Raw genomic sequence first — 25,934 nt, forward strand, 5'->3', positions numbered from 1 at the left:
CACCCTGTATAAATACAAAATTTGCTCTTCCACACACACTTCTTGTTTACTTACTTGTTCTAATCTTTCTTTTTCTTTTGTACTGCAGCCTGGAGGCAAAACATATAAAAACTTTGTAAGTAGCTCTAAGCCTTCTCCAGTAACACTTGAAACGCAAAATATTGGCACCACATTTTCACAGAGTTGGTTGGCACCTGCAGTTATGACATCATCAACTGAACTAATAACTAGCGGTACCCTCCGGCTTCCAACTTGCTTTAAGAAAGATTCAAGATTTTGCGCAGTATGTTTGGGATCAACTAGATCAATTTTTGTGATGACTATGAAGAATGGGACATTTAAAGCTATTGCAATGGCCAGGTGTTCATGAGCCATTCCTACGGCGCCTGCCGTGCTAGAAATCTAAAAAAAGATATATTAAATTGAATGATTCAGTGCTACCAAAAAACAATTAATTATTGTTTATTTTACTAATTTTTAATTTACTGTTCTATTTAATTCCAATTTAAAAACCAGGGCGCAACAATGACTTTTTTCTGTACAAAAAATACTCCATAGTAATCCTGTAAAATCATATTGAAAAGGACCTAATTCAGTTTCAGGTCCTAGCTATTTAAAACAATTGTTGCTATAAAAATTATTAAATTGAAATGTCCATTCTTTTCAGTGAGACAATAATACTGCTTTTTGCTTAAAAATATTTGTTGTTTTTGATTTGCATTCTTAACTGATTTTTGCATTGAATATATTTATTTTTCAAAATTATGTAATTTGGTTCCTTAAGTAGCTCCTGTAAAGTTTTTTCTTTCTTGTATGGTTTCTTTTTAAGATTTTAATTTATTCATTGTTTTGGAAAATATATTTATAAACAATTTTACGCTTTCATTTACATCATGCGATGTATATATTTGATTTCAGTTTTCCATTTTTTAATATCCCTTTAGGTTGATGTAATTTATAAAATATTTAATTTTAGTTTGTTTTCAATATTTCCGGGTTAAGGACTAAAAAGGAGATGTGAACAATGCTATCGGATAATCATGTAGTCTTAAAAATAGGCAATTTTGAACGCATTTTTCCTCTTAAAAAAATATAGGGTCGAGGCAAGTGCCGGAACGTGGTCGTGTAATTTTATTGATAAAGGATATGATAAACTGATATTGAGCCAATATATTTTTATAGTTCTTGGCACATTCTTCTGTTGAACGTTATAATTATATGAATGTTATATACAAAGTCTCATAACTTTATGCACACAGAACAATAGCATATTCGCTAAAAAATAATACGATTTGACCAAATTCTTCCAGTCCGAAAACCGATAATAACCAAGATACAGGGTGTTAAAGTTTGATTAATTATTTTTCATAATTTGTTAATAAGTTTTTCAAAAAGTAGCATATTAGCACAATATTTAGTCGTAGAGGCTTTTTGGGGGTGAGAAATTCGAATTCAATTACAATATTTGTGTACATTCCAGAAGGCTCTGTCAGCGACACTCCGAAGTGATATCTACAACTTTTTTGTGCCTCAGTGTATATTAGTTTTTCATAAAAATCCCAGCTTTTCAATTAATATTACTCTAAAATGGTATACTTTTAACGATATAATTGAATCTTTTTAATATGGCCTAAATAAAAAATGTATGTTATTAACGATTTGCGTTTTTTTTAGGGAAATTCTATTTTTCATTTATGGAGGGGTAAATTATTCAAAAAGACATATAGGGCTGAGCAGTGCTAATCGAAACTAACCCAAATAAAAAAAAGAAGCGCCACGTTCTGCATTATCGAAAAATATTTTTATAGTAGGTTTTAAAAGAAACTAATTAATGTAGGGACCGCGTTATTTTGATATGAAATATTATTTCTGTTAAAACTTTTGGTGCTTAATTAGCACCATTAGAGGCCTTAAAAAGTTTTCTAAGCAAAAATTTCTTTTGAAAAAAGTCAATAATGCCGCGATACGAGATGAAATGCGTATATGCACAAGAAAATTTTAACGCACGAAGAGCGCGCCGGCGATATGTGGATATGTTTTCAAATAGAAGGCTAATTTCAAAACTTTCAAAAATCTGTAGGACAGACTTAGAAAAACGTTGCTTTTCGCCTTTCACGAAATTTAGAGAAAGAAATTCTAGTTAGTGCGTCTGAAAATCCGGAAATCAGTACGAGACGCATGGCTCACCATTTCACGGTTAGTAAATCAACAAGAAATGTTTGAATGAAATGAAAAAGTTGTTTATTAAGACACAATCAATACTGAGAAGTCGAGAATGTAGCAGAATTATTTCAAGACAACATATTGCTTAATATCAGACAGTCTTTCAATAAACGTGTAACTAAGTGTATTGAAGTTAACGAAGCCCGCTACTATTTATTTTGTAATAAATTATTGTGTTCAACACAGATTTAACAATAAAATTAAGATATCATGGCTTTACAAAAATATATTTCTGTTAAGACATTGAACAAAATAAAAAACTGAACATTCAAAATTCAAAACCCAATTATCTCAAAAACGGTCGCTCTGAGCGACGAGACAAAAGTATACATTTCTTAAGTAATATTGATGAAAATTTTAAATTTTTTATAAAAAATGCACATACACTAAGGCGCAAAAAAGTTGTACGTATTTTTATCCAGTCGGAGTGTCGCCTAGAGCGCTCTCTAGGATTTACACAACATTGAATTCAAATTTCTCGACACCAAAATGCCTCTTTTTCTATGAATTATTAATAAATAATAAAAATAAAATAAAAACTAACATCCTGCATCTCGGTTATTATGAATTTTGGCACTAGACAAATTTGATCAAATCGTAATATTTTCAACCAAAGAATATGCTGTTATGCTATGTCCACTAAGTTATGGGACACTCTGTATAAAAAAAAACAAAATGATTTAAAAAAAATTGCCTTACCACTAACATAGCATGGTGTGGTGAATAACCAGAAAGTCCTTGTATAGTAGTTCTGAGATATTTCTTATGTCCAGCCAAATCCATAAAGGTTACAAGTTTTGTTGAACTATCACAAATTTCTTCAGCTGTTATAAGTTCACTTGAGCTGTAGTTAATAGGTTGCCCTTGAGAGTTAAATCCCAAAATTTCATGAGAAATTGAGGAAGTTCTTCCACTCTGAATTTCGTGTAAATGTCTGAACATATTCAATCTAGCTCGCCCTCGGCCATTATCCAAACTACCTTGAGTGAGAACTCCAAGGAGAGTACTTTTACCGGCATCTGAAATGTATTATTATTTTAAAATAAAATCATACTTAGATATAATTTAAAGTTTTCCTAATATAGTTGTATTTTAATTTGCTTCCTTTTGATCTTAAGATGTTAACATTAAATAAAATACCCGAAAATAAATTATTAAATCTCGTAAGACGCCAAAGTCAGAACGAGGAAATACTTCAAAAATACTTGATTATGCTTTTAAAGAGTTCTGAAAAGCCCTGACAAAAATGATTGTTAAGTAGATTTAGTTCCGCATAAACCAAACAATAACAACAACACAAAAAACTCAAGTTTTTTCATATATTTTATGAAGATTTTTCAAACAAAATACAATTTTGTAACAGTTAAAACTTTGCATTTCATGGCACCCATATATATAATAGGTAGGTCAAGTAATATGTAGTGTTTAGGTTCCACTTATGAAATAATATATTTTAATTTTGGGTTTGTCTCATCCTATATACAGATCGTGTTATCGTGCGCTACGCATTACCCAAAATAATAGCAACACCGCTTGGTTGCGGCTTGCAGGCGGCGGAATTTTTCGTTTTTATTTTTTGAACCGGGAGTCAACAGACCTCACTTTGCTGTGTTACTGCACGTTGCATTAATAATTTTTGTCGTTGTTTTGACATTGCATTAATAAAAATTGCATTAATAAGTCCAGTGGCGAAGAATGGAATTTTGTGAAACCATGATGGAAAAGGCAAATAAAAACCAATATTTTTTAAAAAACATGTTGTTTTCTGATGAATCTTCTTTTCCATTACATGGCAAACACAATCCTTCCATTGTTCGTTATTGGTCTCAGGAAAACGAGCACAGAAGTTTTCAGTTTCGTACCCAGTATCCTCAGAAATTGAATGTTTGGGAAGGTATTTTGAGCGACAATGTTATAGGGCCATTTTTTACTGATGGCACTTGTTTTTAAACGTTTTTTTTAAACGCCCAAAAGTACAGAGTTGCTGCAAAACCAAGTTCTTCCTGCCATTCAAATCCTACCTGATGTAGACCTGGGATCGGTTTATTTTCAGCAAGATGACTGTCCTGCTCATAACGCGGCTAGGGTAAAAGAATTTTTAACAAATACTTTTTCTAACAGCCTTATTAGTGGGACTGGCGATTTTAAATGGCCTTCTAGATCTCCAGATTTGTCTCCAAATGGCTTTTATCTGTGGGGTTACCTTAAGCAGTCCATTTACAAGCATGAATTTTGTAGGCCAACAAATTTAGAGGAGTTGCGAAATAAAATTGGCGAAGGTGCCAATTCCATTTTACCTAAAACTCTTTTGGAGGTGCGAAATAGCTTTTACGATAGGTTAAGTTTTTGTTTAGCGAAAGAAGGCGGTTTATTTGAGCCTTTTATTCAATTAATAATAATTAAATTATATGTTGTTAAGTTTGTTTATTATAGTTTTATTTCAGATTTTTTATTATATTTTTATCAGAGTTGATATTTTATTTTTAATTAGAATAACGCTTTAATTTTCATTATGCAAAACACAGCATATTAAACATTTTAAGATTACAATTCTATGCGGGTTTTACACATTGTCATGTTTGTAAAACCCGCATTAGAATAAATATTTTAAAAATGCCTGGATTTTCGCGTAATATTTTGGGACATTTTGTCGCCAAACCACGCAGCTCCCACGAAAGTCAGATGTTTACTAATCCCGTCCTCGGGCCGGCCGGGGCGGTGCTCTGTCGCAGGCACTCGTACACGCGCGACGTTGTAAATTTCGCCTCTATGCGGTTTCCTATAAGTAACGAACGAAAACACGATCTGTATAACTCGCTACCTAGCCGACAGGCAATAAATGTGGCAACCATGCTAGATGGAATTTTCCGCTAACCAGCCGAATTGCGTGCAGTTTTATTTCTTTGTTTTTACCGGCGCAGTCGCTGCATAAATTTCGCCGAGATAAGCCACGACGTCGCATTGATCTCTGACGCGCTTACCGACATTTCAATTTAAATTTCGCATATTTAGGGCATAATAGTCTCGCAGTGTCTCATCAGCCTGGACCATTTGGGTATATTACAAGTGTTACAAATAAATAATCTATACAGTCCACTAAATCTTTAAATCTCTCCATGTAGAGTCTAGTAGTTCTGCTCAAACTTCTCAAAGGAGGCAATTTCCCTAACAAGGTCATAAAGCTAAAACTAGACCATACATCTAATAGAGCCACAAAGTAACTTACAAAAATAATGAATATGGCAACAACATTTACATTTTTATAACAATATTTTCCAGGTTAGATGTCAAAAAGAGATAATTTTGATAATTTTAATTCAACTAAAATTACAGTACGAACGGACTTTAAGTAGAAACACTTACCAGCATTGCCCAATACTGCTACCCTTATTTCAATATTATTTTGATCATCGGGAATCTTCCGAACAAGCACCTCAGCAACACTACGATTATTGTCAAGAATTTTTTCTCTTAAGAGAGAAGTTGTCGCGCCTAGTTTCAATGCCATTTGTTTTAATGCTTGTAAACTAGCCGTCATATCTCGTTTTGAAAGACCTGTTAAGATTCCACTATCTTCTACACCAATTTCGTATATGGCTTCCCCATTGCCTTCTCTGAGTCTCCATTTTAACTAGCAAACAAGAGATTATTTTTATAATTATAACATTGTTCATAACAAGAAATCTTATAACAGTAATTTTATATTTAACCCTATATTCAATCTTACCTGTGTCACTAGATGTTCAAATCTTTGCTTTGTAGGGTTGACAATTTTTAATTTATATTCAACATTTCCCACTTGTGGTTCCGGAGGCAGTGCACTTTTATCATTTAAACTAAAATCGTTTCTGAGGGGATTATTATCATTAGCGTTAGGATCAAACAAGCTAAAAAAGGTATCCATTCCTAAAATGATAGATGTATAATTATAAAAATACTACTTAAAATAATAAAAATATAATAATAAAAAAAGAGTTGGATAGAAGGCTTTGCAACCCACATACAGGGTGACAATTTAAAAACTTAAAATGACCATATATTAGGAACGAAAAACTGAATAAAAAAAACGCTGAAAAGAAAGTTACTGAAAGAGTTATTATACACGACGACAAACTGTGCGATACAAAAGACCGCAATATAATAGCTTTATCCAGTAGCAGGTAGAGATTTTCTTTAAAAAGTAGAGAGTTATATTGTGAAAAAATTTTAAAACCTTATCCAGTTCAACATACAATGCCAATAACTGTTTATAAATTCTTCAAATATATTATAAGGTTGGTTTATTACACAAGTTAGATATGTTTTTCTTGGTTATTTTCCCATTTTCTTCATTAAGTATTACCTCAACATGCTCATTTTAAGTTGTCTTTAATAAGAAAAAGAAATCCTTTCTTATTCATGGTGAGTTTGTTGATTAAATAAAAACAAACGCATTTTGTATTTAAATTTATTAATAGTAAATAATGTAAAATTATCAGGTATGGAATTATATAAGGTGATTGCATTATATGAAAAGGCTCTTTTATACATAGATGTTTTATGTAACGGGATGGAGAATTTGTTTTAGTTATAATATTTTGTCCTTGGCAGAAATTTATTTTTAAGAGTATTCGAGGTGTTAGTGGTTCAGAAGCTTATGTACAAAATTTGAAAGATGTAGTTTTCTACGGCTTTCCATATTTAGCCAGTTAGATTCTACAATTTTATGAGTAATATGGTCATGCTTCCTGATTCTATATATCAATCGATAGCATGCGTTCTGTACCCTTTGTATTTTCTGTTTATCGAGAGCTCTAAGACATGGACCGTATATAAAGTCACCATAGTTAAAATGTGAGAGTACTAATGTGTCGCATAAACTTTTTTTCAACGAGAAGTTAAGAATGTGCCTATTATTATATAATAATTTCAGCGCACAAAAGCTTTTTCTTGTTATATTCTGAACGTGTGCACTAAATCTGAGATCTTTGTCGATAATTAAGCCAAGATTTTTTGCGCTGGAAACAAATTTTAATGTAGTATCATTTATTTTTAATAATATTCGCGTCCAGTCCGAATATATTATTTCTATTATTTTACCATGTAGTCCGCTCTCAGCGGCAACCCTGGCTGCACCGTTCTATTTATAGGTTCTAAATTCCAAGAAACGAATAATCTTCACGCGTCGCGTCTTCCTGCCACCTTCGTCCCGAACACGTACTCATTTGTTTTCGGTGCACCCTAGACTGCGGTCGATTATAGCAAAAATCGACTATTCGCCGTTCATCGCGTGCCACCTAACCCATGGAATTAGGAAAATAAACAGCGTTTGGTGTTATTTTCCTTTGACTATATAATACGGATTTTTTGTTATGTTATAGGTCTCCTTTTCGTGTTTCGTTGGACGATATTCGTATATATTTTGGATTTGGGTTATTGTTTTGTGCTTTTTAGTTATGGGAAGGAGAGAGAAGTCAGGTCGGGATAAAGATAGGAATGTCTCGAAACATAATAAACATGAGCGCAGACGCCGTAGTTCTAGCCGTGAGGGTCGTTCTCGGAGTAGAACTGTCTCACAAGAAGGTAAAGAGAAATATAATAATCGTAAACGTGTCTATCGTAGCCGCTCACCTAGTAGGGCTAAGTCGAAACGTGTCTATCGCAGCCGCTCATCTAGTAGGGCTGGGTCACGTAGAGACTCACATCGATCTCGTTCCTCGCTTCGTAAGGGTTGTTCTCAGAGTAGAACTTCCTTACGTAAAAGTTCTTACTGTGCTCGACCTCGTCACCGTCAAAGTCGTTCTCCTAGTGAGACGGATTCACGCAGAGGTATGACTTCACCTTCTATAAGCGTAGTTCGTTTTCGCAAAAATCTAAGGCATTAACACCGAACAGATCTCCTAGTGTGGGCATATCTTTATATAGTCGAATGAGCCTCGACACGCATATTACAGAGACAGACAATCCTATCTCCAACAGCACAACACAACCGCCGAACGGCGCGAGCGTATCTGATGAAACCCAAGATATTTTGGGAATAACCCAGAAAAAGATAAAAAACCGCAATTTATTTTGCACAAAGCGGTAGAACCTGTATGGACCGATATTCTAACCTCCGGCTTACCTAAGGAAGACTTGGATAAAATTAATAGCAAGTATGATTTACCTCAAAACGGTTTATTTTCTCCCCCCAAAATTAACCCAGAACTACAGCCTAGTATGAACAATTTATATATGATGCGAGACCAGACCCATACTAATACTACTTAGGACTAAGTAGTATACCAATTAGGACTAAGTAGAGTACTTTCAGCTTTGGGCGGTTCAATTAACAGTTTGTTAGAAGGCAGTTCTGACATTCCCAAGCCTGTGCAGGATAAAATTTTGACGTGTGTTGCTGATTCAGGCCGCATGGTTTGCAACATTTTTCATGACACGTCACAGAAACGACGGCAGCTCATTATGCCTTTAATGAATAAGCAAATAAAAAATGCTATAGAAAAAACCCCACCGGGGAATTTTTATTTGGGCCAAATCTAGCCAAAAAGATACAAACTGTCAAATCAATGGAAAAAATTGGGAGAGATATTAGACCGATAAACGAACCAAGGTCGTTCCGCGTTAAAACGTTACCGCCATTTTCATCCTTCAAAAGAAAAGCAGGAGGGAGAGACAAACCATATTCCACCACTTCAGGATCGAGCAAGTTAAACTGGAGGCGCCCGTTCCACCAGAACCAGAGGAGGGAGATGAGAACACAACAAGGGCGCCCCTCCTTTCCGAAAAAAGCACCTGTACCGAGCAAGAGGCGATAAGTGTAAGTGTGAGCGTTTTCGCCGGTTAAACCTACAGAGGACCAATTCATTTCTCCTATATTTTTAGCCAGTAAACTAAATGGCAAGAAAAGATTCATTCTAAACCTCAGAAATTTAAACAAATCTGTTAATGCAGTCCATTTTAAAATGGAAGACTATCGAACCGTGTTAAGACTGTTAAGACCAGGCGTATTTATGACCACTGTGGACTTAAAGGACGCTAATTTTTCGATACCTATTCACTTATCCCACCGGAAATATCTATGATTTTATTTTAAAGACAGCTGTTATGAATTTACATGCGTGCCGTTTGGTCTTTCATCAGCGCCATTTTGTTTTACGAAACTTATGAAACCAATAGTTTCAAAGTTGCGACAACAAGGTATCTTATGCGTAAATTCTTTGGACGACTATCTCTTATTTGGGGAATCTCCAGAAGATTGTCTTAAAAATACGCATATTTTAATTAACTTGTTACAATCACTAGGTTTTACTATAAACTTTGAAAAAAGCTCTCTAGAGCCTAATAGAATCCAAAAATTTTTAGGATTTATATTCGATTCCACGCAAATAAAAATTAAATTACCTCTAGAAAAAATGCAAAATATTAAAAATCTGGCAGTTCAGTTTAGAAAAAAACCATCATGTAAAATAAGAGAATTTGCTAAATTTAGTGGCACTATCGTTTCAGTTTGTCCTGCCGTAAAATACGGCTGGTTATATACCAAATCACTAGAACGAGCTAAATTTTTAGCACTTTCTCAGAATAATTACAATTTTGAAGCATCAATGCTTATTCCGACTTCTGCCCTCGAAGATATCTCCTGGTGGGAAAAAAAATATTTCAGCAAACTTCAATGACATTAATGATAGTTTTAAAATTGAGATTTTCACAGACGCTTCTTTATCAGGTTGGGGCGCGTGTTGCGCTCAAGAAAAAACACACGGTTTTTGGCATGATGATGAAAAAGACTTACATATTAATATTTTGGAACTAAAGGCTATATTATACGGGATTAAGTGTTTCGCGAAACAACTGTCTCATTGTAACATTCTTATACGGTGTGATAACACCACTGCTGTATCATATATTAACAGAATGGGTAGTATAAGATTTATAGAACTGAACAGAATTACTCGACAGATATGGCAGTGGTGTGAGCAAAGAAACATTTGGCTTTTTGCGTCCTATATTAGTTCCTCAGAAAATTTTGAGGCTGACGCCGAATCACGTCAGACAGCTTCAAATACAGAGTGGGAATTATCCAGTAAAGCGTTTAATGTACATACACAAAATCTCCATCTACGAGGCCAACATCGGGGATATTTTAATTTTTCTACAAAAAATTTATGACGAGCATAAATATAAGCATGGAACAATGAATTCCCACAGATCGGCATTGAACCTTATTCTTACCAAGGACATTGGACAAGATCCCATAATTAAACGGTTTCTGAAAGGCATATCTCGATTAAAGCCCTCTCAACTTAGATATAACAACATTTGGGATCCACAAATTTTGCTTTCCCACATAGAGTCTCTACCTGAAACGCTGAGCTTGCAGCAGCTTTCAGGAAAACTGGTCACCCTATTGGCCTTAATCACAGGCGGCCGTTTGCAGATAATTTCACTGATCAGATTGTCGAACATCGTCGAGGACGAAGAAAAAATCCAAATAAATATCACAGATCCAATTAAGACAACGGGATTAAATAAGTGTCAACCGACATTGTATATTCCTTTCTTTAAGGATAATATTAAACTCTTTGTGGCCACGACACTTAAACAATATGTTGATGCTACAAAGCCGTTGAGAAAAATTAACCAGGATTTTATATTCTTAACGGTAAAAAAGCCTCATAATTCAGCTAGTAAACAATCCATAAGTAAATGGGTTAAACGGATGGTATCTTCAGCTGGTATTGACACCACAATATTTAAGCCGCATTCAACCCGACATGCGTCTACATCGGCGGCTTTAAGGGAAAGAGTACCTCACAATTTGCAAAACAGCTGGATGGTCAGAACGATCTTCAACTTTCGCGAAATTTTACAATCGCCCTATATCAGATAAAACTGTTTTCGCTAAGGCTGTTTTAAACTTGTCACGTTCAAGGTAATTAAGTTTCCTGATTTTTAGTTAATATTATGTTTCTTTTGGTATATATACCTACCTTTTTTGTTCCGAATTAGGATAAAACTTTTAGTCGCTAGAAAGAATTCGACTAGGAATTAAACATTTTTTATAATACTGGTCTCTTAAATCTTAAGAATGGAAAATAAGTTGACTTGTTATACCCATTTATGTACTATACATATAAACATAATTCAGTTTTCATTGCAAATTCCTGAAATAAATTTTTCTGACTATACTATTTAGTAATTTTATTATTAATATAATTAAATAAAATAAATTGACATTTCGATATTAGGCTCTCTAATCAGCAATTTTTAAGTCTTTAAACAACTACATGGTAAAATAATAAAAATAATATATTCGGACTGGACGCGAATATAATTTAACGATCAAACGAACTTACCTAAGTGAAGTTCGATCGTAATTATATGAAGCGTCCAGTCCGAATATATTATCTTCCCACCCTCCCATTTGCCCCTGTAATTGCTGATTAGAAATCCTAGAAGCTTTAAAGAATGAGTAATGAGTACGTGTTCGGGACGAAGGTGGCAGGGAGACGCGACGCGTGAAGATTGTTCGTTTTTTGGAATTTAGAACCTATAAATAGAACGGTGCAGCCAGGGTTGCCGCTGAGAGCGGACTACATGGTAAAATAATAGAAATAATATGTATATTCGGACTGGACGCTTCATATAATTACGATCGAACTTCACTTAGGTAAGTTCGTTTGATCGTTAAATTTTAAGTTGTTTTTAATAAGAGTTTCTTTTGATTTTGCTGCCAATACATAATAGCTTAGTTTTATCAGAATTTAAGTTTAGGTTATGTTCAGCAGATAATTCTTTAATAACCTGAAGATCAGCGTTTATTTTATCGGCCATTTCTTGTGTTTTACAGTATTTAGGTGCGAGAATTATATCAATGGTATAAATAATAAATAGAAGGGGTGACAAAATAGCTCCTTGTGGCACACCCGACAGAATATCCAATGCATTCGACGTAATATTGTTATAGACCAAATTTTGCGACTGTTTGCTTAGAAATGAATTAATTAATTAATTGAAGAGTCCGCGTCGAACCCATAATATTTTAGCTTAGCTAATAGGAGCCAGAGAATATAAACAAAGGGGGAACAAAAACAAGCATATTATCTCACACTTATCTGCAATCCCTTGGACAGGTTGGGATGCACCACTAAAATCTTAAATAGAAAGAGGGATCGAGTGATATATGATCTTGAAGTTTTTGAAAAATGCGTTTCAATGGTTCCAATGGCATAGAAAGCCACATTTTAGAAAATTCTTTTCTGTATCAAGGAAAACAATAAATGAAAAACATTTTTGACATTTTTTTATTATTAATTTAAATGTTCAAACTGATGGCCACAGATATACTGGCATATCGCCTCGTCAGAATTCTAACCATTTCAAGACCGTAGGTATTTTGTATTGGTTTATTAGCTATGGTTTCTTTAGCGAAAAGAAAGTGTTATTTATACAGTTAACTTTAGGTTCAGTTTAAACGAAAACAGCACTTCTTATCTTTAACAATAGTGTACAGTATAGCTGCACGCGTACGCACCCAGGTCAAAATGTAAGCTCAGAGTATGTTCGGCAACTGTTAAGAGTACGTTAGTAGCCATATTGGAAGAAACTAGTTCTGTCATGAATAAAAAGAGGAGTCAACCAAGATTAGTTCACGAACCAGCGAAAATTGAATTTCTGGGTCAGCTGCATTGAATTCAACTTTATCAACTCGTTAAGCAGCTGTAGCAACTGGATTATCTCGTGAAACAGAAGAAAGGTACTTATATTAAATATTATATATATATTATATAATATATTGCTTCAGTGATTAGTGTACCTTCTATTTAAATGGGCCTGTTAATAAGAAAACTGTCGTTACTGAAATGGCGAAAACCCACAAATATTTAGAGAAGGGTATACCCAGTATCCTCCAGAAAATTAATATTTGGGCTGCTATATTGGGAGATTGTATTATCGGCCCAATATTTATATTAGGAAATTTAAATGGCGACATATATATTGCTGAAATGCTACAGTCTATCAAACCATTAATAGTAACAACAAACAATAAACAGATTACAGTATGACTCATCTAAATATAAAATGTTAATATGGAGAGGAAGGGGAGGCGTCTACCCCCGCTTATGTTAAAACACATTTAAGCTCAGAAGTGTTAAGCTTTAGCTTTCCCATCTCGGAAACGCTGGAAAATATATTCTTAAAAATGAAAACATCCCCTTGTAAGTTTATAACCGTTGGTGCATTTTATCGCCCCCCTAATACCAACATAAACACTTTTATTCCGGATATTGATAATATTTTAAGTGCCTTCTTAATATCATATTTATTAATATACTTGGGAGATCTTAATTTTTTTTTTTTAAATTTACACAGCTCTGAACAAAGGAGGGAGAAAGTAAACTCAAAGTCTAAGTCTCATAAATCAAGCGTCTATTTTAGGTTACGCGTTTCGCCGTATTAGGGCATCATCAGACCTAAATAAAATTATTAAAATTAAATGATACAGGACAGAACGCCAATTAACAGAAAAGACATACCTATCTAAATACAAAAGCCACACACTAACATCAATAAAAAATATAAAATAAAATGAGTTTACACCATCGTGTATCGTTATTTACTAAAATATGGACTTTAAAACGCGAAATATCACATCCAGTACATCTTATACATATTATCTTAAGAGGAATGAAAACAAATACAATTATGAAAGGACAAGAAAATATTTAAAAAAATATAAAAAAGCTTTTTCAAAAAACTGATTTAATTTAATAGGGATCGAACCAAAGACCACTGGATCCGAAGTCCGAAGCATATACCTTGTCGCCAAATCGGGGTAATGGTAGTATGCGAATAATTATATTATATGAGACAAGATTAAAATCTTATTGGAGATTATTGAAAATGAGATTAGGTTCGAAAATAAAGATATCATTGACACAATTTAATACTGGGCTTCTCTTAGCTTTGTAATCTCCAGCTTTTCAAGGAGCTCTAGTTTTTTACCTTTTCCACACTCATGTAATATGATTACATCATCCGACATCGAAAAGTTATGACCAGTCGATAAAAGATGATTTGCAAAGGCTGACTTTGTTTCTTTAATATTGGTGTCCTTATAATTGTTGAAAAGGCTTATATGTTCCTTCACCCTAGTGGAAATTCTTCTACCAGACTGACCAACATACACAGCGGAACATTCACCACAATTCAAAGAATACACCCCAGATTTTAAAGTTTGTTCCATTTTATCCTTTGTGTTTATCAAGTCTTTTTTCAAAGTATTTGCAGTTTTAAAAGTTATTGAAAGATTAAGATTATTTTTAAAAAGTTGGAGAGATATTGAACCAAAAAATGTTAAAGATCTGAATTTGTTAAGATTTAAAGAATTGGGAGTGTAAGATGTGGTAGGAGAATTTATATTTATTCATGTAAGCGAAAAATGTGAAAATAATGTGAAAATTCTTTATAAAAAGATTCTATATCATCATATGGCTAGACTTCGCCTTGTGGGTTTCACGAATCTGTCTAAAAAAATGTATTTCTTTCCTTATTCTATAATTATTATTTATATCAGTTAAAACTTTCATTTGTTCAATAACAATATAACAATATTCACAATAGGCATTAATATCTTTATTTAATATCTAAAAGTGCGGGAATTCGTAAATCAGAGGGACATACACGGAAATTTATCTTTAGAAGAACGCCTACTACTATTCCAACAGGATGGAGAACCTCCTCATTATATAATTCCCGTTAGGCAAGGGTTGGATGATCATTATCTTAACCAGTGGAAGAAGAGGTCCTATTGAATGGCTACCTAGATTCCCGGACCTAACATCTTTTGATTTTTTTTTATTGGGTTACCTAAAAATCTGTGGATTTTAAAATGCAACCTGAGTCACTAGAGTAACTCCAACGTAGAATAATTCAGGAATGCCCTGCTCTATCCTGAGAAACTTTAGTAAATTTACGTGAAGAATTTGAAAGTAGGTTTTATTATTGTCTTTGAAAATATTAAATTTAATTAAATAATAATAAAAATTTCAAAATAGTGTTTTATTTATTGTTTTTCTTGTGAAAAAGAGGAGAATTTTTTTAAATGTGGTTTTATATAATTTGAAAACATTTTTCAGGATAATGTATCACTGGACTCCCCTTTCTATTTAAGATTTTATGGGTGTATCTCACTCTGTCCAAGGGCTTGCGGATAAGGGTGAAATAATATGCCTGTTTTTGTTCACCCTTCGTTTTATATAAACTCTTTTCAGGGTTTTTTAAACAGTTTTTCGTTCCTAATATATGGCCATTTTAAGTGTTTAAATTGTCACCCTGTATATTATTAATTAGGGCTAGAATTTAGTTCTTAAAAACCAAGGACTTTAAAGTCTAAATTTAAACAAACTTTTCAAGTTAATATCGGATATCATAATTTTTTAAAGTTTTAATTAAAGTTAAATTTTTTTAAAATATTTTTCATATTTCCATCAAATTATATTATGTAATAAGCAATTTTTTAAAAGGCGCATTAAAAACAACTAAATATTAATAATTTAAATCCATATATGATCTTGATTTTATTTCATAATAATTATAAATTAAATATATTGCTTAATAATTGCTAATTATTGAACAATTTCCAACCATGATCACAAGCAAATTAAACTATTTTCGATTTTTCATCTTTAATAAGATCATCATAGCTGATCAAGTCCATTGTTGTGGCAAATTTATGCTTTTACTTTTTTTGATATACTGAGCTGAGCTTTGACTGAGCTTGTAAATTTAAACCAGGCATAATTTTAAACCATAAATAAATTGTTTTAATCATTCATTAATATACTCTATGCGAAAGAGCAACTTTACCACAAATATTGCTCCTGTTAAAATGTAACAAATTCATTAAAAGTCAATATATGTACTATAGTAATATAGGGAGATGAATGTGGTAATATTTTAAAATCAAACAAGGTGGTAACAAGGATGGGGCACCTCAGGGGTCAGTTTTGGAACCCTCTCTGTATGTAGCCTAAACTAGAGTGAGCTCCCAGAAGTGTCTTCTGAATATTTGGTACTATGCATACATGATACCACATTAATCTTATCTGAACAAAATCAACAGCTTCTACTTGCAAAAGCAGCGAACAGACCTAATCAACTGCAGAAATTCTTTATAGAGAATTATCTTGCCCTGAATATTGCCGAGACTCAAATGGTTCAATTTTCAAATCAACATGAAAACAATTTTAACTTAATGTTTCAAAATCAAGAAGTGGGATCTTTAGGGAAAGTTTTGTTCTTAGGGGTAAATGTTGATAGTTGATTGGAGAGCATATGTGGATAGTGTGGCTCTGAGTATTGCAGGATTTAGTTTTGCTCTGAAAGTTGTGTCTGAAAATGTAGATGTAGATGCACCACTAATTGCCGATCTTGCTTACATTACATCATGAATAAGATATGGCCTTATTTTTTGGGGAAGTTCGAGTGACGTAAAAAGAATTTTATTGCTTCAGAAAAGGTGCTTAAGAAGGTGGTGACTCAAGTTCAAGAGAAAACTGTACAAATATATTTGCACATAATATTATAGAATATAATGTATATTCTATAATCTATGTTCTATTCTATTCTTAAAAATAGATCTGTTTAAAGAATGTGATATTAAACATGACTACAATACTAGGAATAAATTAAATGTCCACGTTTGTAAATTGAAGCTGAAAGTTACTAAGTACTTGATTAAAAAGCAATTCTATAAATAGTAATGTAAAATGGTTATCCTGGAAAGTTGGAATGTAGTAAAAGTGGATGAAATAGGGAAATTAAATTTATATTTCGAAAAAAGAACATAATACTATTTTATTTAAAGGTTATATAAAGCCATTATATAACCTTATATTGCCTTCCTAGGATCTCCTGGAGGTAAATTAATATAATTTTGCCTTTTTTGTGTTCAAAGTTTCTTGCATCGAATGGTAAGTTTTATGCAAAAGCAACAATGGTTTATAATAACACCCATTCAGAATTCTGTATCCTGTAAAAAAAATTTTTTTATGTATTCTTTATTTTATTAGGTAAAGAAAGCAAATGCAAGAAGCTCAAGATATGATGCAAATTATCATAAATGTAAGACACTTAAGATGAGGGTTTTTTAAAGTTGATAAGGCAGTTTATACAGGGTGTTTTCAAAGTCATGCCACATAATTATTAGAAGATGTTTCATGATGGAGTTCCACCACATTTTAGATAAGAACTTCATGAACATCTAAATAACGGGTTTCTGAATAGATTAATAGAGAGCAATAGACCCATTGAACCCATCCTGGCTTCCCAGATTTAACACCTTGTGATTTTCTCCGCGATGCAATTTGAAAGAGTTTATGTATTATGATGGAGCAGTAAGTACTCCAGAAGAACTTCAAGAGTGCATTGAAAAATCTTGTGATTTAATTCATGGACACCAGTACTTTATTTTCTCAGCTTGTAAACCAAGCAAAATTGTATGTAAATCAAAAAAATAGGGAGAATTTTGAGCAATTTTTGTAAAAAACAGTAACCATTTAACTTTTAAATAAAAGTCCTCAATTTTTTTTAAATAAATAATATAAACAACATTCCTAAATTGGATTATATATGTAAACAAAAAATAAAAACCCCAAATCTCTGTCTCACAACATCCTTTTTATATGTCCCGAAGAATACACGTTTCGCTAATAAAGCATCATCAGACCTTCTAATCTAGATGACCTGCTTAGTACTAAGCTTTATTACCTCGCCAAGCGGAACATAGGAACTCCCATGTAAATTTTAAGGGGGTCAATAATTGGCTTCCCTGTACATTTTACAGAAAAAATGTAAGATAACTTTTTGAAGAGACCAATCTGGCAAACCCTCGTGCAAAGTTTCAAAAAATTTTAATAAGCGAATCTTGAATTATTCAATTAAATGTAATTGCAAAATTACCAAATTTTCGGTTCAGGTAAAACCAGACACCAGCCACCAGCAAACAATTTATTATAGGGCTTTGTCAAGTCTGACGTACAGCCGAATACAAGAAATGTTTTTTTTTTCGTTTTATCAATCTCACAACCATACATTCAGAGTAAGACATGTTAACATTGCTTTTTTATCTAAACTTTTATTTAATATAACGATGAAGTTAAACCAATAACAATTATTATTATCGATTATTAAAAAAATAATTTTATCATACTTAGAATTTAATTAAACCAATTCAATCCATTTCAACCATTAAACCTATTGTAAGTAAATTCGAGTCCAAAGATATTGCAATAAATAATTGTAAATGTTTAACTCAGAAGATCGAAAATAGATCCAAAAAAAGAGAGAACAGAACTCTTAATATTTTACTAAGTGTGAAAAAATAAAATAAAATAAAATACAATAACTTTTTTTAAAAATAATAGAGAATTACATAAAAACATCAATTAATCAAGTGTTCAAACAACCCCCCATTAACAGCTAAACAATATCCTAACCGGTCATAAAATTCATTTCTAACGTTACTAGGTTGATATTGGGAAATTTTATAACATTCTAACGAAATAGCGTTTTGTAACTGGTTTAGATTCTCAAATTTTACACTTTTATAAATGACACTTTTTAAATGACCCCACAAAAAGAAGTCATTCGGTGAAAGATCAGGTGACCTGGCTGGCCCAAAGTATCCGGTACCGTGGACCAATAATATTGCCGTTAAAAGCATTTTCCAAACACTCTCTAACCATACGGGCATTATGGACCGGGCAACCATCCATTTGGTATCAGATCATTTGATCTTCCTAAACAACTTCTTTCAATGCGGGTCCAATTTGATTTTGAAATAAGTCCAAATATGTTTTAGCTGTTAGGTTACAGTCCATAAAAAAAGGTCCAATGATATGGTGTCCGATAATTCCCACGAATACATTTGTTTTTTGGGAATATTGTGTCCAAGTATGAACAAAGCGATGTTCATTTTCTTGGCTCCAATACCGGCAATTCTGAACATTTGGTTCATTGTTGAGGGTAAATGTACATTCATAGGTAAAACAAATATTTCTTAAAAAATTCCTATCATTATTTGCTCTTTCAATCATTTCAAAACAAAATGCCATTCTTCACTCTTCATCTCCTTCCTGCAGCTCTTGATGTTTTTCGAATTTATACGAATAATATTTGTCTTTTTTTAAAGTGCGCAATACCGTTGTATGATGTTTATTTACCTCTTGCCCAAGAACCCTCGTACAAACCATCTTGTTTTCCTCCACACTCAGTAGAATATTAAGATCTCTGTTTTCTCTTTCTTCGGCTCTATTTTCGATATCCTGACTTGAACATTTACAATTATTTATTACGGTACCTTTGGACTCGAACTTATTGACAATACAATAGTACAATTAGTATGTATATTGTACTATTGTATTGTATTGTATTGTATTGTACTAATGTATATATTATACATTAGTACAATACAATACAAACAATACATACAATACAAACCTAGGCGATTTATTACAGGAGCCCTGGACTTACCAGGGCTCTGTTAAAGGCCTGGGTTTAACTGGCGGCACAATACATAAACATGTGCCTTGTGAGAATCCCCGCGCAATCATCCTTACTAGGAATGTGCGGTGCTTTCTCCTCTCAGGTCTCTGTACAAGGGACCTAGTAGACGTCAAACTGTCAATGGACACAAGAAAGGATCTGGTAGCCTGCTCTGCCTACTTTCCCATCGAAATTGAATCACCCCCCCCCCTGGCCGTCACTGCGGTGGTCAAATACTGTGAAGACTTGGGTCTCCCGCTTCTCATGGGCTGCGATTCGAATTCACATCACGGCCTTTGGGGATGCGGAGATGAGAACCCAAGGGGCCGCTCCCTGGTTGACTTCCTGTGCTCAAATGGCCTAGAACTACTCAACCGAGGCAGTGTCCCAACTTTCTACTGCAATACGGGTCAAATCGATCAATTATTGACCTTACTATCTGTTCACTTAGTACTGTGAACCTTTTCAGCTCATGGAGAGTGTCCCGAGAGCATCCGCAGCACGACTGTGCAAAGTACTGTCCAAGGAACCTGGAACTAAATTGGGGTCGCTGTCACTATCAGATGGCGGCTTTACTACCAATGAGCGGGAGTCACTGGAGGTCATGCTGCACACTCACTTCCCAGACTCCAACTCATCTCGCGATCCTCCTAGCTGTTCTCGGGCTCCGATTCGCTTAGAGTTCGATACTGCTAGAAGAATAATCCCTACGAGAGGGTGAAATGGGCAATCAAGACAATCCCCCCCTTCAAATCTCCGGGCATGGATGGATTATATCCATGCCTTTTGCAAAACGGGTTAGAAGTACTAACCCCACACATAGTCAGACTATTCAGGTCGTCCCTTGCTCAGGGCTACGTCCCAAAGTTATAACGTCAAGTGAAAGTCGTCTTCATTCCGAAACCCAGAAAAAGCGATTTTACAGATTTCAAATCCCAGATAAAAAATTAAGGAAAGCATCCTGGTCAACAAACCACTGCATGTGCACCAATACGCCTATCAGGCGGGCAAATCCACGGACCTGGCCCTACACCACCTCGTTAGGAAGGTGGATGGTGCTCTGGGTAGTGGCAAGGCCTGTCTGGGTGCGTTTCTAGACATTGAAGGGGCGTTCGACAACACCCCTTTTGAATTAATCTGCCAGGCACTCGAGAGCCGCGGCTCAGAACCCTGTTTGGTTAGCTGGATAGAGGCCATGCTCTCGAAACGTCATGTATCTGCCCAGCTCAACAAAGAGATTGTCGAAACGTTGGCGGCTAGGGGTGCCCGCAGGGAGGAGTATTGTCCCCTACCTTGTGGTGCCTTGTGGTCGACAGCCTGATAAATCTTTTAAACAATGCTGACCTATACACACAAGCCTACGCTGATGATCTGGTAATCCTTTGCCCAGGGAAAGACGCCGTCTCAATGCGGGGCCCTATGATGAGAGCCCTGCGTATGGTGGACATATGGTGCCTCTCGGGGGGTCTCAGGATTAACCCCAAAAAAGCAGAGCTCCTACTATTCACGAGGAGACGTAACTTTGGCACGCCCCCTGTTATATCTCTAGGTGGCGTGCAGCTGCATTACTCCAGGACAGTTCGATATCTGGGAATCAAGTTGGATCCCAAACTCTCCTGGCACGATCATGCAGACACCAGAATGAAGAAGGCCACCTGCGCGCTATGGGCCGTAGCCGATCGAGAGTTCTAGCCGTGACACTGGTTTCGTGGCGTCAAAATTGAAGCCGAGATTTGGTGGCGCACGCCGTACAGTGGAACGACTAAGTGGAGATACCGCGGGACCTAATATTTTACATTTTACAAGATAATATATTTTTTTTATTATTATGTATTTTTAGGTATATGATAAATGTTTTAAATATTTTTTATTATTTATTTTCTTGGAAAAATATACATAAACGGTGTTTCAAATTTGTCTACCCTCAAAATACGAAAATGGATAATTTACCCCAAAGTTGCACATTATTTACTTGTAAAAGAATATGCCATATAAAAAAATATGTATTATATTTTATGTGGTTTTGAAGATTATTGAAAAAAAAAAACAAATTTTCAATTATTATCTTGGTTGCTATGGGAAAGTTTTTGCATTTCTGTATTACTCTTTTGTAAAAATGTTAACGCCGAAAACAAAATTAGGTAGGTACCTACGCCAATTTTTTTGTTGCTTATTTAAAAAATCGAAAATTTGAATGATTCCGAAGATAATCAAAAAAAACAAAAAAAAATTTTAATCCATTTTAATTTTTTCTGAGCTTAAACAGGAATGCAGCAAGAGGTAGGCATTATTCTAAATAAAATTAAGATTGTAAAATCTAAGTTAAAAATAAAATTGTTAATTTACCCACCTAATTTAAATACCGAATTCTTATTCTTTTTAAAACTCAAAGCGAGTATCAAATTAGTTTGGTAGTTTAAAATTTTAAATGAGTAATCTTACTATAAACTACAATAATACCTGCAGTAAAATATTATTTCAAATCAACGCAAAATATGTGCCCCAGCGCGGAATTTTTGCCATCGCGATGCGGTCGTCGCCTCGATTGATTTCGGCTTCTGTTCTGAGGTATCGATGGAAGCGGGGATAAGTGTCCAGGCTAGAACTATCGATCGGCTACGTATGGGCCTGCAGGCGGGCTTTCGGCAATACCTGGGGTCTGTCTCCTAAGATCCTCCACTGGATCTACTCGCGCATTGTGAGACCTCTTCTCACATACGGGGCTATCGTTTGGTGGCCATGTACGGAGAAAGCGAAAATTCGTGCTCAACTGGACAGAGTCCAACGTCTCTCTCAATGTCCTCTCCTTCTGATGGGCAGTGACTGCATGGCTCCAGTGACTGTGGACTGCGAGGGATTCGTGACGCACATTGCAGGCAGAGAGAAGTGGCAGCATTCCAACAGACCTGCATTGCTAAATAGGGGGACCATCTGGTACACAGATGGCTCCAGAATGAATAACAGAGCTGGATCAGGGCTTATTGGTGGGATCCCACATACCAGTAGGGCATACTCGCTGGGGGAGCACGCCACTGTCTTCCAGGCCGTAAGTATTCGCTGTATTAAAATGCGGATAGAAAATCCTAAGCTGCGGACACCGCAATACAGTCGTATCAATATGCTCGGCTGCCATTAAGGCTATCACGGCCGCAAAGGTAAGCTCCAAGCTTGAGTGCATAAAAGTCCTGAAAAAACTGGTACAGGTTGGATGCAGGGTCCAGCTCGTCTGGATACCTGGCCACGCAGGCCATGCAGGTAATGAGGAAGCGGACTCTCTTGCCAGACTGGGATCCGCGAATGTGCCGATGGGGCCGGAACCCATAGTTGGTATCGCCAAATGCGTTGCGGTCGCGTCAATGAAGAGTCTGCTGGGCAAGTGGACCCACCGAAGATGGACTGAGTCCTCTGGTATGAGACAGACCAAAGCGCACATAGGTGGGCCCTCTGCCTGTCTCACCAAAAATCCACTACGCCTAAAAAGACGCGAAATTCGGCTAGTGACAGGTCTTTTAACCGGTCACTGGCACTTAAGAAGCCATCTCCATACTATCGGTATTGCGGACAACCCGGAATGCCGATGGTGCTGTGAGGAGGATGAAACCGTTGACCATGTAGTCGGGGACTGCCCAGCACTCACGCGCGCCAGGTTCAAATACTTGGGTAACACTTTCAGTGTACCGAGCGACTTTAAGTCCTTCAGACCAGAGAGCCTTATCGGTTTCTCTAAGCTCGTTGGGCTCTGGTAACCCCCGGTGGGGCATGACGGGTCCATCAGAAGACCTATATGCACAACTGCCTTGGCAGCCCACTGTTTCGTCAATTCAACCTAGGCGATCACGCCGATTTGTTGTGGGACAGAATGATGATGCTAATAGTCAGATTCTTGCAGTGCCAAAGTTTGTGTTTCTTCATATAACCAGATTGGCTCCAAGTACAAAGCCAGAAGAACTGCAGTCCTTTCTACAACCAAATTTTGCAGGAGTCAAATGTGAAGAGCACATATCAAAACACCCAAAAATTTATACATCGATGAAGGTGACAATCACACAAGACGACTTCAAGAATGCATGGAGGAGAGAGGTTTGGCCGAGTGGGGCTATAGTATCCAAGTTTTTTATGAAGAGAAGGATGCGACCAACCAAGGAAGATCCTTAAATGAAACATCAACGCCAACGAAAATAACAATTTCATTGCGGGTCTATTATCAGAATGTTGAGGACTCAGAACAAAGGGTATTGAAATTTATACCAGTATTTTGGCAGAGGATTATGATCTGAACATCCTGACTGAGACCTGGCTGACAGATGGTATTCATAATGCAGAGCTCTTTGATAACAGGTACCATGTACTCAGAAATGACCGAAATGATGGCAGAAGAGGAGGTAGAGTTCTTGTGGCTGCGAAGAAGAATTTGAGCATGCAAAATGTAAGCATGGATTAATAGCTCTAATCTCGAGTGCTTACTGGTAAATATTAAAAGTAAAATGAAATTATTTTATTTATGTGCTGTTTATATCCCACCTAATGTAAATGTAGATATATATGTCCAATTTTTTAATCAATTTGAGTGTATTTTAGATAAGACTGTAGATGTAATAATTTTAGGTGATTTCAATTTTCCACGTTATTCGACGGAAGGCTGTGAGAAAAGTAAGTTTGTAAATAATTTTTAAACTTTTACAATCTTAATCAACACAACTCTGTTTATAACAAAATGCAAAGGCAACTAGACCTTGTACTGTCAAATATGAACATTTTAGACTTAAAACATTGCGATAGTCCAATTTTAGAGGATTCATACCATGCCTCCTTAGTATGACTCTGCCTATATCACAACAAAAGAGAATAAGTCTTCCTCACAGTGAGCATATCTATGATTATTCAAGGGGTGATTTCTATAAGTTGTGTAATTTATTGAAGGATGTTGACTGGTGAGATCTTGAAGTAACTAAAGATGTAAACATATGTATTGATCTATTTTACAAAAAGGTATATGAATGCTTGGATCAAGCAATACCGAAAAAAACAGTAAAGAGCGACATTTGCAAAAGTAGTAGCTATCCAATTTATTTTTCTACAGAATTAAAAAGAAACATAAAGTTAAAAAGTAAACTCCATGGACAAATAAAGAAAGGGGATGCTAGTTTGGAGGTTAAAAAGCAGTTTAAAACCCTGAGGGCTACAATCAAATATCAAACTACACAAGAAATGCAATTGTATCATGAGACAGTTGAAAACAATGTTTTTATTGACCCAAATACCTTCTGGGACCTTATAAAATCTAAACATTTAAAACCTAATATTCCGACAGAGGTTTCATTTCAGGGTCATTTTGTTAGTGGTGCTCTAGGCATTGCTAACACATTTGCTGCATATTTTGAGTCAGTTTTTCGGCAGTCTGAGGAGCATAAATTTGAAGAATGTTCCGGCAGTTTTGTGTTTTCCTTATATCTGACGACGACATTAAAGCAAGTATCAAAAAATTAAAGCCAAAAAAGGCCACTGGTAACGATCACATACCTTCCTATATTTATAAGGGATGTTCTGATATTTTGTGTGCTCCACTAAAAACAATTTTTAATCTGTGTCTAATGACGAATACATTGCCTGAAATGCTGAAGTATGCAACAGTAACTCCAATATTTAAATCGGGAGATGCATGTTTGGTTAACAATTATCGACCAATTAGTGTTCTTAATTCTCTTGCAAAAATTTTTTAAAACATTCTATACCAAGATATCTTGAAAACCTTTATAAATAAATTTGCTCTACAGCAGCACGGTTTCTTGCCGGGAGTGTCGACTGTCACCAATCTTGACCTTCTGACAGAGGCAACAGCTAAGGGACAATAAGGAGCAGTTAGATGTGATCATGACGGACTGTGAAAAAGCTTTTGATAAGGTTGATCACAGTCTGCTGATCACTAAACTGGGTAAATTCAGTTTTTCTCTGTCCGCATGTAAATTTATAGCTTTTACATGAAAAGTGGAATGTACCAAGTTTAATTACACGATTGATAATTTGTCATTAAGCAGGAAAAGTGAATGTAGGGTCTGCATTCTGCAATCTGCATGTACACCTTGGTGTGTACATGCAGTCAAACTTTAAATTTAACCAGCACTATGAACCTATTGTCAATAAAGCATATAAAGTTCTTGGATTTGTAATTAGAAACACTAAAAACT

The 25,934-nt window shown here is 35.1% G+C and overlaps 2 protein-coding genes across 4 annotated transcripts in view; one reads left to right on the forward strand and one right to left on the reverse strand.

Moving 5' to 3' along the window:
- The window catches only part of LOC126748345 (uncharacterized), a 42,469-nt gene that overhangs the window by 12,155 nt on the left and 4,380 nt on the right, over positions 1–25,934 (forward strand). The window lies entirely within an intron of this gene.
- The window catches only part of LOC126748343 (GTP-binding protein 2), a 36,655-nt gene that overhangs the window by 7,397 nt on the left and 3,324 nt on the right, over positions 1–25,934 (reverse strand). For all 3 annotated transcript variants that reach the window (XM_050457505.1, XM_050457507.1, XM_050457506.1), the window contains 4 exons: positions 5,951–6,129; positions 5,587–5,854; positions 2,923–3,242; positions 55–402 (listed from right to left, as the gene is read on the reverse strand). In XM_050457505.1, coding sequence (XP_050313462.1) covers positions 55–402; positions 2,923–3,242; positions 5,587–5,854; positions 5,951–6,129 — 1,115 coding nt within the window. The remainder of the gene's footprint in view (positions 1–54; positions 403–2,922; positions 3,243–5,586; positions 5,855–5,950; positions 6,130–25,934) is intronic.

This window comes from Anthonomus grandis, chromosome 22 (genome assembly GCF_022605725.1).
Source record: "Anthonomus grandis grandis chromosome 22, icAntGran1.3, whole genome shotgun sequence".
NCBI lineage: Eukaryota > Metazoa > Arthropoda > Insecta > Coleoptera > Curculionidae > Anthonomus > Anthonomus grandis.